General features: G+C 37.7%; 1 protein-coding gene across 1 annotated transcript; it reads left to right on the plus strand.

Moving 5' to 3' along the window:
* The first annotated feature begins 378 nt into the window (after positions 1 to 378).
* On the plus strand, positions 379 to 2,725 carry LOC144550940 (cytochrome b-c1 complex subunit Rieske-4, mitochondrial-like). Its single transcript, XM_078298694.1, has 3 exons — positions 379 to 697; positions 1,489 to 1,840; positions 2,189 to 2,725. The coding sequence occupies exons 1-3, from the start codon at positions 508 to 510 to the stop codon at positions 2,481 to 2,483; spliced, it is 837 nt and encodes a 278-aa protein (XP_078154820.1). The 5' UTR covers positions 379 to 507; the 3' UTR covers positions 2,484 to 2,725.
* The last annotated feature ends 13,286 nt before the right edge of the window (positions 2,726 to 16,011 follow it).

The raw sequence follows: 16,011 nt of genomic DNA on the forward strand, positions 1-16,011 counted from the left end.
TTCTTGAACAATCCAGAAAGTATTTGGGCCTTGGGCCTTTACGATGGTGCTAATTTCAACAAAAGACAATCCGATAGAATTGAAATTAAACTCATCAAACAGCTCAGTGAGAGCTTAAGAACACCTAGTTTTAATCCTAAATTCCTAATATAAAAGAAATGAGTACCTAATAGTAGATAATTTTTTCTAATATTTAATCTATGAATGAATCTTATTTTCCTTGCCGCTCAAAAAAGCATTCTAAAAATCAATCTGTTAGTGCCTTGATTGGGCTTAATTGGGTCGATGCTGCTCTAAACTTATTTTAACAGAGGCCCGGTTTGAATTCTCCGACATTCTCGGCCTCGTTTCTCTCTCTGCCGATCGCTTGTTGTTATATCAGACACTCTCCTGGTCTCCCTTCCTCTTTTTTTTTTTCTCTCTAATCGTAGAAAAAGCGGAACCCTAGAATCTCCACCTTCGCAAGAAGAAGAACAAGGAGAGAGATCGAGAGAGGGAGAAAAAGAGATGCTGCGTGTAGCTGGGAGAAGGCTTGCACCACTATTGGGCAGAACAAGCCCCGCCTCGTCGGTGTTCGCCTCGAAGAATCCGATCTACGCCGCGGATTCTTCTTCTAATTCGTCACCGTCTTTGAGGGATGATGGATTCCTCGCTTCTCCGTTTGGATTCGGGCCTGGACTTATTGGATCCGTCAGAGGTGAGATCTTTTGGCAATTTTGATTGATTGTCGTTGCTTGGATTTGTCATTCTATGGCGATCCGATTAGTACGAGCTTGAATTGTTGTGAATTAATCTTTTGTTTATTTTTCTGATACTTGCACCAGAATCAGCTATATATAATAAGTTAATAACATAAGCACCAACCGGTAACTCTTGTTAAATAGGTAGGTCTGCACTAGCAATTTTGTTCTTGTCCAACCATGTTCACCTTATACTGGTTCCAGCAGTTTTCATAGATCCATTTTTCACCACTTGGACTGAATTTATGTTTTGATCTGATTCATATAAGGTTGTAATTTTGTATGCTGAGGAATAACCTCACATATGGCCCTGCAATGCATCAAATAATCATTCTGAAAATATGAACAACAATGATGGAGGGTACTTTGTCCTTTCAATTAATCGCCACATATACAAATAAATTAGTTCACAAAAAAGAACCAATTGCAATTACAGGACCAATTTAACTCTTAGCTCATTATATGTCATTTTGTTGAAAGGCAGTTACATATCTCAAGTCATATTAACCTCGTTTTCAGTGTCTTTATTCACATATAGGAAATTTGGCAGATTATGAGAGATTACATTCGATTTTATCAAGTTTTATAGCATTAAGTATATTATATGTTTTGTAGGGATGCATTTCATATCTCATCATTTTGCAGTGGTGCATTTATGAACTTGCCTCTTGTGCTTATCTTGTGAAAATTAAGTTTAACATATTATCTTTAGATCGAAAAAATTTAAGAGAACTTCCATGACATACAGGTTTTGCTACCGAGTCTATAATCCCGAGGAATCAGGCTGAGGTGATACTTACCGATTTACCACCAACTGTGGCGGCAGTGAAGAACCCAAGCCACCATATCGTCTATGATGAGCATAACCATGAGAGGTATCCGCCAGGTGACCCAACGAAGCGTGCCTTTGCCTACTTCGTCCTTACAGGTGGTCGTTTTGTATATGCCTCTCTATTACGGCTGCTCATTCTCAAATTTGTGCTGAGCATGTCTGCCAGCAAGGATGTGCTTGCTCTTGCATCTATTGAGGTTGACCTGTCAAGCATTGAACCTGGTTCTACTGTCACTGTTAAGTGGCGTGGCAAGCCCGTCTTCATCAGGTATGATTTAGATTTCAGCTGACGGGGTTGCTGCATACAGTTCTGTCTCTGGTGACTTTTTTTTTTTATTGATTAGTAGCGGCATGTATGAACAAGGAAATTGAGAAAATTGACAAGACGGTGTCTTGCCTAGCCATGCACTTAGTGTTCAGAAAACTGTGGAAGTAAGAATTGAAGTGTATATGGAAAACCTTTTTGAGCTTTCATTCTGCGAAAGTGTACTTTGAAATTGATGCTATTGCTATTGCCATCATCACATCACATCATCCTGATGCTGTACCACTGACTATTATTTAGCAACCATGATACTGGTTAATATGGTCTGTATGGTGTGATTTTCATGAACAGGAGGCGTACAGAAGATGACATCAAATTGGCAAACAGTGTTGATGTGGGGTCACTTCGGCACCCTGAAGAGGATGCAGAGCGGGTAAAGGACCCAGAATGGCTTATAGTCATTGGGGTTTGTACTCATCTCGGCTGCATTCCCCTCCCCAATGCTGGAGACTTTGGTGGATGGTTCTGCCCATGCCACGGGTCGCATTATGACATTTCAGGCCGCATCCGCAAGGGACCTGCTCCATATAACTTGGAGGTCCCCACTTACAGTTTCCTTGAGGACAACAAGCTTATGATTGGTTGATCTTCTTTGGCTGAGTTTGTGTTTTTGTTATTCTATAATTGGTAATAATTAGTTTGATTGTTAATGTGGGAAGTTACTGAAACTATATATTTTCATTTTCCTTAGTATTTAAAATTGCCAGAGTTAATTCTGGCTCGAGAGGGACCGTGCAATAATTGTTTGCTACTTCTCTATCATGATGTGTTTTTTTTGGATTTTGTATGATTCGGAGGAGAATGTATTTGGGAGCAGTTTTGTTGATTGCTTGTATATTGTCTTATTTCGTGGAACTTGCAGATATACAGATGAACTAGGAGGTTTTCAAGTGTTGGGTCTATTGAAACTGTGTGCATGACCTTGATTGTACTCAGGTTTGGAGCTGGGATATTACCAAATGCCATTTGTTAGTGTTGTTTCATAAGCCCAAGTCGATCTGGTTTGGCATCTAGGTTTGGTCTGTCATTATCATATTTTCACTTGGCTGGATCATATGTACAGGCTCAATTGAGCCTACTAACTATCAGAGGCTACTATCATATCTTGGTTTGGTAGGTATCGTTACCAGCTATAACTGCAAACTCAGACAAGTTTTGGGACTTTTATTTTGAATTTTAAGGCCTTCTTTGTGCCTAAATTCCTCTTTCTTATTCAGGTCGTGTCAGTATTCAGATAGACAACGGACAGAAAGCGAAAACAAAACTATAATTTTACTACGAACTTACATGTGGACTTAAATGTGAATTCACATTTGAGCTTGCAAGATTTGAATTTTTTTTTTGTTATCCAAAAAACCCGTAGGTTGGTTACAACCACTAACAGACAGTGGGTATTATGAGATATAGGAAACAAAGCTACCCTTCCTGTCCCATTACAACACCCGTAATTATATCCCTTTTACAAATTAAAACAGGGAAATGTATATCCTGTATAATCCCAATCATTTAACCTCCCCTTCTTAGCTAGGTCGTCAGCCAAATTATTCTGGCCTCTATGCACATGCTCACACACATAAAATTTATTTTCCTGCATCAATTTCAAAATTTCCAAGATTTCATCAAAAGCACGCCAATCAGCATCCATAGGAGGTTGCGGGCTCGAAACCTCACGAATTAAAGTGAGACAGTCAGAGAAGAACGAACAAGACTCAATCCCATGACTTCTTGCTAGAACAATTGACTCCTTGAGTGCCATGGCTTCAGTTTGCAACGGGCAGCAGCCCCTTACCGACTTTGATTTGTAGGATATCAGTTCATCTTTGTACCACAGCACCACACCAATTCCACCGTACCAGCCCTGCAAGATTTGAATTCAAAATCAGTTAAAAGTTTGATGAATAATATTTTGATTCCCTTGATATAATACATGAAGAATCTGAATCGGTCATCTGCTGGCTGGTTGTAGATTTTACCATTTATAATCAATTCATAACTCTTTCTTTAATAGGCCGCCATCCTAATTGGTTTTTTGGGCTGAACAAAAAAAATGCTGCTGCTAGAAAAGTAATTTAAAATATTTAACTAATTTTATTTTCGAAGGTAACAAGTTTTAGTTTCCCTCATCAGACGAAACTTTTTTTAAGCAAATTTAATTAAATTTTGATGCTTGAAAGTCTAGCACAATAATAAAAATAAATCTACAATATTTTAAGAGGTCATTTGATTTTTTTGCTTTATTTATTTTCATTTTTTTTAATAGATGAATATTGATTAATTGACAATTCCATGTGAACAAGAGATCGAAAAATCTACTCACGAAGATCTACTCATTGGTGTTAGAGCATTTTATTCGGCTAAATGATACGTATTATCTATTTGCATCTCCATATGACAAGGGAACTGGATAGTTGCCACCTTAATAAAACTTTCCAATTGAAAGTCTTTGTAGTACTCAAGTAATAATTGCAGATGACAAGATAAGATGGCAGTTTCAACCCAAATACAACACTATTATCTTGCCATATAGAAACACTACTGGAGTTCTCCAAACACCTTCAATTGGAGTGTTGTATTAGGGTTGTAAATGCTCGTTTATCTTGCTATATAGAGACACTGCTAAAGTGCTCCAAACAACTTCAATTGGAGTGTTTTATTAGGGTTGTAAATATCCTGTTATCTTGCCAAATAGAGACACTACTAGAGTGCTCCAAACACCATCAACTGGAGTGTTGTATTGGAGTTGTAAATGTCATATTATCTTGCCATATAGAGACACTACTAGAGTTCTCCAAACGTATTCAATTGGAGTGTTGTATTAGGGTTGTAAATGCCCGATTATCTTGCCATATAGAGACACTACTAAAGTGCTCCAAACACCTTCATTTGGAGTGTTGTATTAGGGTTGTAAATGCCCTATTATCTTGCCGTATAGAGACACTATTAGAGATCTCCAAGCACCATAAATTGGAGTGTTGTATTATGGTTGTAAATGCCCTATTATCTTGCCATATAGAGACATTATTAGAGTGCTCTAAACACCTTCAATTGGAGTGTTGTATTAGGGTTGTAAGTGCCCTATTAACTTGCCATATAGAGACACTAATAGAGTGCTCCAAACACCTTCATTTCGAGTGTTGTATTAGGGTTGTAAATGTTGGGTTTCGGGGTAACCAAAACCCGTTTAGGCTTAAGCTGCGAAAAGAACGTAAAACAAAAATTTTACTTCTAACTTAAGCCAAGGATTAAACAGGGTATGTCAGGAAACTTTCCAAGGCGGTCCACATCCAGTATTCCTTTGGCATCAAAACCCAATTTAATCCTTTTACATATCTACTCCATTATTGATTTCTAAAACTTTAATCTACTTACCAATTAAATAGATTAATATAACATATTTATACCTTGTTTCCAAATCACAGTTGGAATGCAGACCGAGCGAGTAGAGCTACATCACGGGAATGATTCTCCTCGGAGCACCAAACGTATGGTGCCTCTATAGGTTATCCACCAGGACTAACCAGAGAGCAGTTTATTTCTTTTGCCAGAAATACTATAAACCGCGGAATTCTGCAAAAACACTATTCACAGAGAAAAAGATGAAAACCCGTAAACATGAATTTTCGGTTACTCAGTTTCACAAATAAGCAAAACTGACATACTGCGAAATTCGAGAAAATACTATTCATCGATCCCGTAAATATACTTCACAACAACCCGCAAGATTATACGTCAACTACGTATAACTTTCTTTTCTCAACCGAAACACTATTTGGGAGAGAAACCGAGAATGAGAAAATACCGATTAGTTTCGACACGAAACGATACGAGTGAATTAGTGGTTTTTCTCTCTACCCCTCCACCCCTATTTATAGGGTTTAGTGTCGGTTGCCAAAAGATCGAAATACCCTCGGGTGGATAAGGATGATGACATGTCATGATGACGTGTCATGCGGATAAGACTGATGACGTGTCATGCGGATAAGGATGACATGTGAAAAGACAAAAATGCCCTTGGCCGAAATCAATATCCATATAATTATTCTGAACAATTATATTTCTTGCGGTTGTTGTTTCGGTAACTTTTATACAACGTACCGTGTACGTTTATAAATTAACCGTTGTTTTTGCTTGTCATCTTATATGACATTTATAATTTAATTATAACACATATAATTAATTATAACCATCTTACTATTGATCATAACCAATTTATAATCAATCACAATAAGATTCTCCGATTAACTTCTATATAGTGTGACCCAATAGGATCTGTGTTATGTTGGTAAATAGAATTAAAACTGTTTTAACTTCTATAATCATGAGAGGCATTTGGCAAAACGCATCATGACCATCCAATTACACAGATGATGCTGTACAGTACAATATCACGATCCAGTAAACAATTTACTTGTGTCAGTTCTTTTGTCACATAACTATCAGATTAGTTTCAAGGTAGGTGTGTGTCATCCTTGTAAACTTAATCTTTTCTTGATCTTGAGCAGATTATCAAATATGATTACTCTTGTAATCATACCGCGCGCTGATAATCTTACTCTATCAAGGGGCCCAGTGATGCTATAGCTTGTATAGAGATACGAGGGACAATAGTACTTTTGGTAAACCATCACTACCTCAGCTAAGCCATGTATACCGAAGAGCTACCGTTATAACTGCATTTTACCGACAGCGTTTGATGACAATCACACATATACATTTCTTAGTAGGAAAGATGAATACCTCATACTTTAGAACTTAACACTGAATGAAAGCATTAATGACACGAACACAATTCCGTATAATGTTTCATTCGGGGTCTGTCAGATATCATGTTCCTGGAACATATATCTATGTGATTAAAATGACAACTCCTTGTCTATGGTCTGTAAAACTTGACCATCATTTAATCCACATACTAACCTTATCGTGGTAATTAGTGTTCCTGCTAATTACCTTGGTCAGTGACTTTTTAGAGTATATATCATCTATATTATGAAGTTTCACAATTCCAGTCATGAACTCGAAATGATTCACAAATACAATAATACTGAAGGCAACAAAATGATATTAATCATCCAATTCATGAACAAAGCTTTATATAATCAATTATCGTATTATTTGATATCTCCATATTTGATCTATTGTTCCGACCAATTCCTGTACCAAAATCTGCGTTTTAAACCACCAAATCGCGTATTTTACATTGAATATCCATAGAATGTGGTACTGCTGTGATTTCATTCTTATTTAGCAGAAAACGAGCGAAATCAGGGAAGTTACTGAATTCTGAGACTCTTCACGCGACCCTCATCACATCTGACGCGACCCTCATCAGAGTCGATGCGGGTAGCATCAGACCTGACGCTGGTCGCATCGCGAGCTTCCAGAGCAGACAGGAAAGGTCCAGAATTGAAGCACTCGTTTTAAAAAGCCTATAAATAGGCCACCCCTGCTGCCAGAGAGGGAGTTCCGAATTTGAAGATTCAAAACCTCAAGATCCTTGGAGTATTGTTCAAGAAAGAGAAGAAGGAGTGAAGATTCTTGCTAGATTGCTTCATTTGGTTTTATCATGATCTCTCCTCTCATCTCTTCTCTTATGATGCTTGAGTAGATCTATCTTGTTTCTAGGGTTGATGTAATCTAAAACCTTGATTGTGATGTATTGAATTTGAATTTGAGTTGTTCTTGTGTTCATTTGATTGAGTATTATTCTTCCATTGCTTGATTGTGATTGTTTGATTGAATCTTGTTGTCTATTGTTGAATGTTTCTTGCATTTCTTCTAATATTGAGACCTTGATGTTTCTTGCAATTTGATCAAGTACTTGAGGTAGGTCTTGGATCTGAAAAGATAGATCAATTGAACCGAAAGGTAAGATTTCCATCTATTGAGAGATAGTGGATGCCTTTAGCAAACCTATCAAATGACTTAGATTGAACACTTGTAAATGAAAGTTTGAGGTTGTAGATCTAAGAAGGTGAAATTGCAATTCCTTACTAGGTTTCTGGTGCTAATAAATGAGAGTTGAGGCTCAGAAACTTTAGGTACGGTCAGTAGAACCTTGCACAAGTGAATAACTCAGAAACAGGTGCAATGCTGCATTCACTCGAGGACCACGCGAGTCGCATGGGAGACCATGCGGGTCGCGTCACACGGGTCGCATGCGAGAGCATGCGAGTCGCGTGAGGGTCCAGAGAGGCAAGGTTGAGGATGAAATCTGAAACCCTGGAAACTTATTTTAAATCAATTTGAACCAACATTTATTTTCTATTATCCTCTGTTATTGAATTTAGAAAATTGAAACGAATTCAAACCAAACTCTTCACTTCTAGTACCTAACTAGGATAAGTAGTGATCTAGACTCGAATTGTACCGTCCCTGAGGATCGATACCTGATTGTACTATTAGACAAAGGTTGTGCACTTGCAACCTAATACGAAAGTTCAATCACAGTTTAAAAGGGTACAACTAGCTGTACCTGAAACTTTGTGTGCACGCTTTTGTGTGAACATTATTGACTTCTAGATTATTACACTAACAATAAATGCCCAATTATCTTGTCATATAGAAACAGTACTAGAGTGCTCCAAACACCTTCAATTGGAGTGTTGTATTAAGTTTGTAAATGTCCTATTATCTTTCCATATCGAGACACAACTAGAATGGTCCAAACACCATCAATTGGAGTGTTGTATTAGGGTTGTAAATGCCCTACTATCTTACCGTCTAAAGACACTACAACAGTGCTCCAAACACCTTCAATTGAAGTGTTGTATTACGGTTGCAAATGCCCTATTATCTTGCCATATAGAGACACTACAAGAGTGGTCCAAACACCTTCAATTGGAGTGTTGTATTAGGGTTGTAAATGCCCGATTATCTTGACATATAGAGACACTACTAGAGTGTTCCAAATACCTTCAATTGGAGCGTTGTATTCGGGTTGTAAATGCCATATTAACTTGCCAAATAGAGACACTACTAGATTGCTCCAAACACCTTCATTTGAAGTGTCGTATTAGTGTTGTAAATGAGCAATTATCTTTCCATATTGAGACACGAGAAGAGTCATCCAAACAACTTCAATTGGAGTGTTGTATTAGAGTTATAAATGCCCTATTATCTTGCCATAAAGAGAGACTACTAGAGTGCTCCAAACACCTTCAATTGAAGTGTTGTATTAAGGTTATAAATGCCCTATTATCTTGCCATATAGAGACACTACTAGACTGCTCCAAACAGCATCAATTCGAGTGTTGTATTAGGGTCGTATATGCCCAATTATCTTGCAGTATAGAGGCACTACTAGAATGCTCCAAACACATTCAACTGGATTGTTCTTTTTGGGTTGTAAATGCCCTATTATCTTGACATAAGGAGCCACTACTAGATTGCTCCAAACACCTTCAATTCGAGTGTTGTATTAATGTTATAAATGCCCTAATATCTTGCCATATAGGGACACTACTAGAGTGCTCCAAACACCTTCATTTGAAGTGTTGTATTAGGATTGTAAATGCCCAATTATCTTGCCATATAGAGACAGTACTAGAGTGCTCCAAACACCTTCAATTCAAGTGTTGTATTAGGGTTGTAAATGCCCAATTATCTTGCCATATAGAGAAAGTACTAGAGTGCTCCAAACACCTTCCATTCGAGTGTTTTATTAGGGTTGTATATGCCCTATAATCTTGCAGTATAGAGACACTACTATAATGCTCCAAACACCTTCATCTGGATTGTTGTATTTGGATTGTAAATGCCCTATTATCTTGACATAAGATGCCACTACTAGATTGCTCCAAACACCTTCAATTCGAGTGTTGTATTAGGGTTGTAAATGCCCTATTATCATGCAGTATAGAGACACTACTAGAATGCTCCAAACACCTTCAACTGGATTGTTGTATTTGGGTTGTAAATGCCCTATTATCTTGACATAAGGAGCCACTACTAGATTGCTGCAAACACCTTCAATTCGAGTGTTGTATTAAGGTTATAAATGCCCTAATATCTTGCCATGTAGGGACACTACTAGAGTGCTCCAAACACCATCAATTCGATTGTTGTATTAGGGTTGTAAATGCCCTATTATCTTTCTATATAGAGACATTACTAGAGTGCTCCAAACACCTTCAATTGGAGTGTTGTATTAGGGTTGTAAATGCCCTATTAACTTGCCATATGCAGACACTGCTAGGGTGCTCCAAACACCATCATTTCGAGTGTTGTATTGGGGTTGTAAATGCCCAATTATCTTGCCGTACAGAGACACTACTCAAGTGCTCCAAACACCTTCAATATGAGTGTTGTATTAAGGTTGTAAATGTCCTATTATCTTGCCATAAAGAGACACAACTAGAGTGCTCCAAACACCTTCAATTGGAGTGTTGTATTAGGGTTTTAATTGCCCTATTAACTTGCCATATAGAGACACTAATAGAGTGCTCCAAAAACCTTCATTTGAAGTGTTGTATTAGGGTTGTAAATGCTCAATTATCTTGCCATATAGAGACAGTACTAGAGTGCTCCAAACACCTTCAATTCAAGTGTTGTATTAGGGTTGTAAATGCCCTATTATCTTGCCGTATAGAGACACTATTATAGATCTCCAAACACCATCAATTGAAGTGTTGTATCAGGGTTGTAAATGCCCTATTATCTTGCCGTATAGAGACACTATTAGAGTGCTCTAAACACCTTCAATTGGAGTGTTGTATTAGGGTTGTAAGTGTCCTATTAACTTGCCATATAGAGACACTAATAGAGTGCTCCAAACACCTTCATTTGGAGTGTTGTATTACGGTTGTATATGCCCAATTATTTTTCCATATCGAGACACTACTAGAGTGGTCCAAACACCTTCAATTGGAGTGTTGTATTAGGTTTGTAAATGCCCAATTATTTTGCCATATTGAGACACTACAAGAGTGTCCCAAACACCTTCAATAGGAGTGTTGTATTAAGGTCGTAAATGCCCTATTATCTTGACATAAGGAGCCACTACTAGATTGCTCCAAACACCTTCAATTCGAGTGTTGTATTAAGGTTATAAATGCCCTATTATCTTGCCATATAGGGACACTACTAGAGTGCTCAAAACACCATCAATTCGAGTGTTGTATTAGGGTTGTAGATGCCCTATTATCTTGCACTATAGAAACACTACTAGAATGTTCCAAACACCTTCCACTGGATTGTTGTATTTGGGTTGTAAATGCCCAATTATCTTGTCATAAAGAGCCACTACTAGAGTGCTCCAAACACCTTCAATTGGAGTTTTGTATTTGGGTAATAAATGCCCTAATATCTTACCATAAAGAGCCACTACTAGAGTGCACCAAACACCTTCAATTGCAGTGTTGTATTAAGGATATAAATGCTGTATTATCTTGCCATATAGAGACACTACAAGAGTGCTCCAAAAACCTTCAATTGGAGTGTTGTATTAGGTTTGTAAAAGCCCAATTATCTTGCCATATAGAGACACTACTCGAGTGCTCCAAACAACTTCAATTGGAGTGTTGTCTTAGGTTTGTAAATGCCCAATTATCTTGCCATATAGAGACACTACTCGAGTGCTCCAAACACCTTCAATTCGAGTGTTGTATTAGGTTTGTAAATGCCCAATTATCTTGCCATATAGAGACACTACTCGAGTGCTCCAAACACCTTCAATTGGAGTGTTGTATGAGGTGTGTAAATGCCCAATTATCTTGCCATATAGAGATACTACTCGAGTGCACCAAACACCTTCAATTGGAGTGTTGTATTAGGTTTGTAAATGCCCAATTATCTTGCCATATAGAGACACAACAAGAGTGTCCCAAACACCTTCAATAGGAGTGTTGTATTAAGGTTGAAATGCTCTATTATCTTGCCATATAGAGGCACTACTAGACTGCTCCAAACAGCATCAATTCGAGTGTTGTATTAGTGTTGTATATGCCCTATTATCTTGCAGTATAGAGACACTACTAGAATGCTCCAAACACCTTTAACTGGATTGTTGTATTTGGGTTGTAAATGCCCTATTATATAAGGAGCCACTACTAGATTGCTCCAAAGACCTTCAATTCGAGTGTTGTATTAAGGTTATAAATGTCCTATTATCATGCCATATTGGGACACTACTAGAATGCTCCAAACACCATCAATTCGAGTGTTGTATTAGGGTTGTATATGACCTATTATCTTGCCATATCGAGACACTACTAGAGTGCTACAAACACCTTCAACTGGATTGTTGTATTTGGGTTGTAAATGCCCTATTATCTTGACATAAGGAGCCACTACTAGATTGCTTGAAACACCTTCAATTCGAGTGTTGTTTTAAGGTTATAAATGGCCTAATATCTTGCCATATAGGGACACTACTAGAGTGCTCCAAACACCATCAATTCGAGTGTTGTATTAGGGTTGTAAATGCCTTATTATCTTGCCATATCGAGACACTACTAGAGTGCTCCAAACACCTTCTATTGGAGTGTTGTATTAGGGTTGTAATTGCCCTATTAACTTGTCATATAGAGACACTAATAGAGTGCTCCAAACACCTTCATTTGAAGTGTTGTATTAGGGTTGTAAATGCCCAATTATCTTGCCATATAGAGACAGTACTAGAGTGCTCCAAACACCTTCAATTCGAGTGTTGTATTTCAGTTGTAAATGCCCTATTATCTTGCCGTATAGAGACACTATTAGAGATCTCCAAACACCACCAATTGAAGTGTTGTATTAGGGTTGTAAATGCCCTATTATCTTGTCGTATAGAGACACTATTAGAGTGCTCGAAACACCTTCAATTGGAGTGTTGTATTTGGGTTGTGTCTTATTAACTTGCCATATAGAGACACTAATAGAGTGCTCCAAACACCTTCATTTGGAGTGTTGTATTACGGTTTATATGCCCAATTATCTTGCCATACAGAGACATTACTAGAGTGCTCCAAACACCTTCAATTGGAGTGTTGTATTAAGTTTGTAAATGTCCTATTATCTTTCCATATCGAGACACTACTAGAGTGATCCAAACACCATCAAATGGAGTGTTGTATTAGGGTTGTAAAGGCCATATTATCTTACCGTATAGAGACACTACAAGAGTGCTCCAAATACCTTCAATTCAAGTGTTGTATTACGGTTGCAAATGACCTATTATCTTGCCATATAGAGACACTACAAGAGTGCTCCAAACACCTTCAATTGGAGTATTGTATTAGGGTTGTAGATGCCCGATTATCTTGACATAGAGAGACACTGCTAAAGTGCTCCAAACACCTTCAATTGGAGTGTTGTATTAGAGTTGTAAATGCCCTATTAACTTGCCAAATAGAGACACTACTAGAGTGCTCCAAACACCTTCATTTGGAGTGTTGTAAATGAGTAATTATCTTGCCAGATTGGGACACTACTCGAGTGCTAAGAACACCTTCAGTTGGAGTGTTGTATTAGGGTTGTAAATGTCCTATGAAAAAAGAATTGGTATGTTCCTTTCTATTCGATTTATGGAATCATTTTGTTCTATTTTTTATTTTACTCATTTTGGTTTGAACCACGATCAACACAACATAGGTCATTGAAAGGATCTAGCACAACTCACCAAAGCACAAAAGCCAGGATCTTTCAGAAAGTTGATTCCTTTTCAAGAGTGCATAACCGCATGGATAAGCTTACACTAACCCGTCAATTTTGGATCCAATTGGGGATTTTCCTTGGGAGGTATCGTGAAGAGATTGAAATGGAATAATATAGATTCATAGGTTAAAAATGGAATAATATTGAGACACTACTAGAGTGCTCCAAACACCATCAATTCGAGTGTTGTATTAAGGTTAAAAATGCCCTATTATCTTGGCATATAGAAACACTACTAGTGTGCTCCAAACAACATCAATTCGAGTATTGTATTATGGTTGTATATGCCCTATTATCTTGCAGTATAGAGACACTACTATAATGCTCCAAACACCTTCAACTGGATTCTTGTATTTGGGTTGTAAATGCCCTATTATCTTGACATAAGGAGCCACTACTAGATTGCTTGAAACACCTTCAATTCGGGTGTTGTATTAAGGTTATAAATGGCCTAATATCTTGCCATATAGGGACACTACTAGAGTGCTCCAAACACCATCAATTCGAGTGTTGTATTAGGGTTGTAAATGCCCTATTATCTTGCTATATAGAGACATTACTAGAGTGCTCCAAACTCCTTCAATTGGAGTCTTGTATTAGGGTTGTAAATGCCCTCTTAACTTGCCATATGCAGACACTGCTAGGGTACTCCAAACACCATCATTTCGAGTGTTGTATTGGGGTTGTAAATGCCCAAATATCTTGCCGTACAGAGACACTACTCGAGTGCTCGAAACACCTTCAATAGGAGTGTTGTATTAAGGTTGTAAATGCCCCATTATTTTGCCATAAAGAGCCACTACTAGAGTGCTCCAAACACCTTCAATTGGAGTGTTGTATTTGGGTTATAAATGCCCTATTATCTTGCAATAAAGAAAGACTACTAGTGTGCTCCAAACACCTTCAATTGGAGTTTTGTATTAAGGTTATAAATGCCCTATTATCTTTCCATACAGAGACACTACTAGATTGCTCCAAACAACATCAATTCGAGTGTTGTATTAGGGCTGTAAATGCCTTATTACCTACCCATATAGAGACACTCCAAGATTTCTCGAAAAACCTTCAATTGGACTGTTATAAATGCCCTATTATGTTTTCATGTAGATAGACTACTAGAGTGCTCCAAATACCTTCAATTGGAGTGTTATATTAGGGTTGTAAGTGCCCTATTAACTTGCCATATATACAAACTAATAGAGTGCTCGAAACACCTTCATTTGGAGTGTTGTAGGGTTGTAAATGCCCAATTATCTGGCCATATAGAAACAGTACTAGAGTGCTCCAAACACCTTCAATTGGAGTGTTGTATTAGGGTTGTAAATGCCCTATTAACTTGCCACATAGACACACTAATAGAGTGCTCCAAACACCTTCATTTCGAGTGTTGTATTAGGGTTGTAAATGCCCTATTATCTTGCCATAAAGAGCCACTACCAGATTGCTCCAAACACCATCAATTTGAGTGTTGTATTAAGGTTATAAATGCCCTATTATCTTGCCATATAGGGACACTACAAGAGTGCCCCAAACATCTTCAATTTGAGTGTTGTATTAAGGTTGTAAATGCCCTATTATCTTGTCATAAAGAGCCACTACTAGAGTGCTCCCAACACCTTAAATTGGAGAGTTGTATTTGGGTTATTAATGCTCTATTATCTTGCAATAAAAAGAGACTACTAGAGTGCTCCAAACACCTTCAATTGGAGTGTTGTATTGGGGTTGTAAATACCCAATTATCTTGCCATACAGAGACACTACTCGAGTGATCCAAACACCTTCAATTGGAGTGTTGTATTAAGGTTGTAAATGCCCTATTATCTTCCCATAAAGAGCCAGTACTAGAGTGCTCCCAACACCTTCAATTGGAGTGTTGTATTTGGGTTATAAATGCCCTATTATCTTGCCATAAAGAGCCACTACTAGAGTGCTCCCAACACCTTCAATTGGAGTGTTGTATTTGGGTTATAAATGCCCTATTATCTTGCAATAAAGAGAGACTACTAGAGTGCTCCAAACACCTTCAATTAGAGTGTTGTATTAAGGTTATAAATGCCCTATTATCTTGCCATATAGAGATACTACTAGAATGGTCAAAACCGCATCAATTCGAGTGTTGTATTAGGGTTGTATGTGCCCTATTATCTTGCAGTATAGAGACACTACTAGAATGCTCGAAACACCTTCAACTGGATTGTTGTATTTGGGTTATAAATGCCCTATTATCTTGCCATAAAGAGCCACTACTAGAGTGAACGAAACACTTTCAATTTGAGTGTTGTATTAAGGTTATAAATGCCCTATTATCTTGTCATATAGAGACACTACTGGAGTGCTCCAAACAGCATCAATTCGAGTGTTGTCGTTGTATATGCCCTATTATCTTCCAGTATAGAGACATTACTAGAATGCTCCAATTACCTTCAACTGGATTGTTGTATTTGGGTTGTAAATGTCATATTATCTTGCCATAAAGAGCC

The sequence above is a fragment of the Carex rostrata genome, chromosome 3 (assembly GCF_964058835.1).
Source record: "Carex rostrata chromosome 3, lpCarRost1.2, whole genome shotgun sequence".
In the NCBI taxonomy this organism is placed as follows: Eukaryota; Viridiplantae; Streptophyta; class Magnoliopsida; order Poales; family Cyperaceae; genus Carex; species Carex rostrata.

Bases quoted from the DNA above. Each gene is read 5' to 3' on its own strand.
- LOC144550940 (XM_078298694.1), top strand. From the start codon at position 508: ATGCTGCGTGTAGCTGGGAGAAGGCTTGCACCACTATTGGGCAGAACA. The intron at 698-1,488 runs GTGAGATCTTTT...CATGACATACAG, and splicing joins ACTTATTGGATCCGTCAGAG to GTTTTGCTACCGAGTCTATA. The intron at 1,841-2,188 runs GTATGATTTAGA...TTTCATGAACAG, and splicing joins GGCAAGCCCGTCTTCATCAG to GAGGCGTACAGAAGATGACA.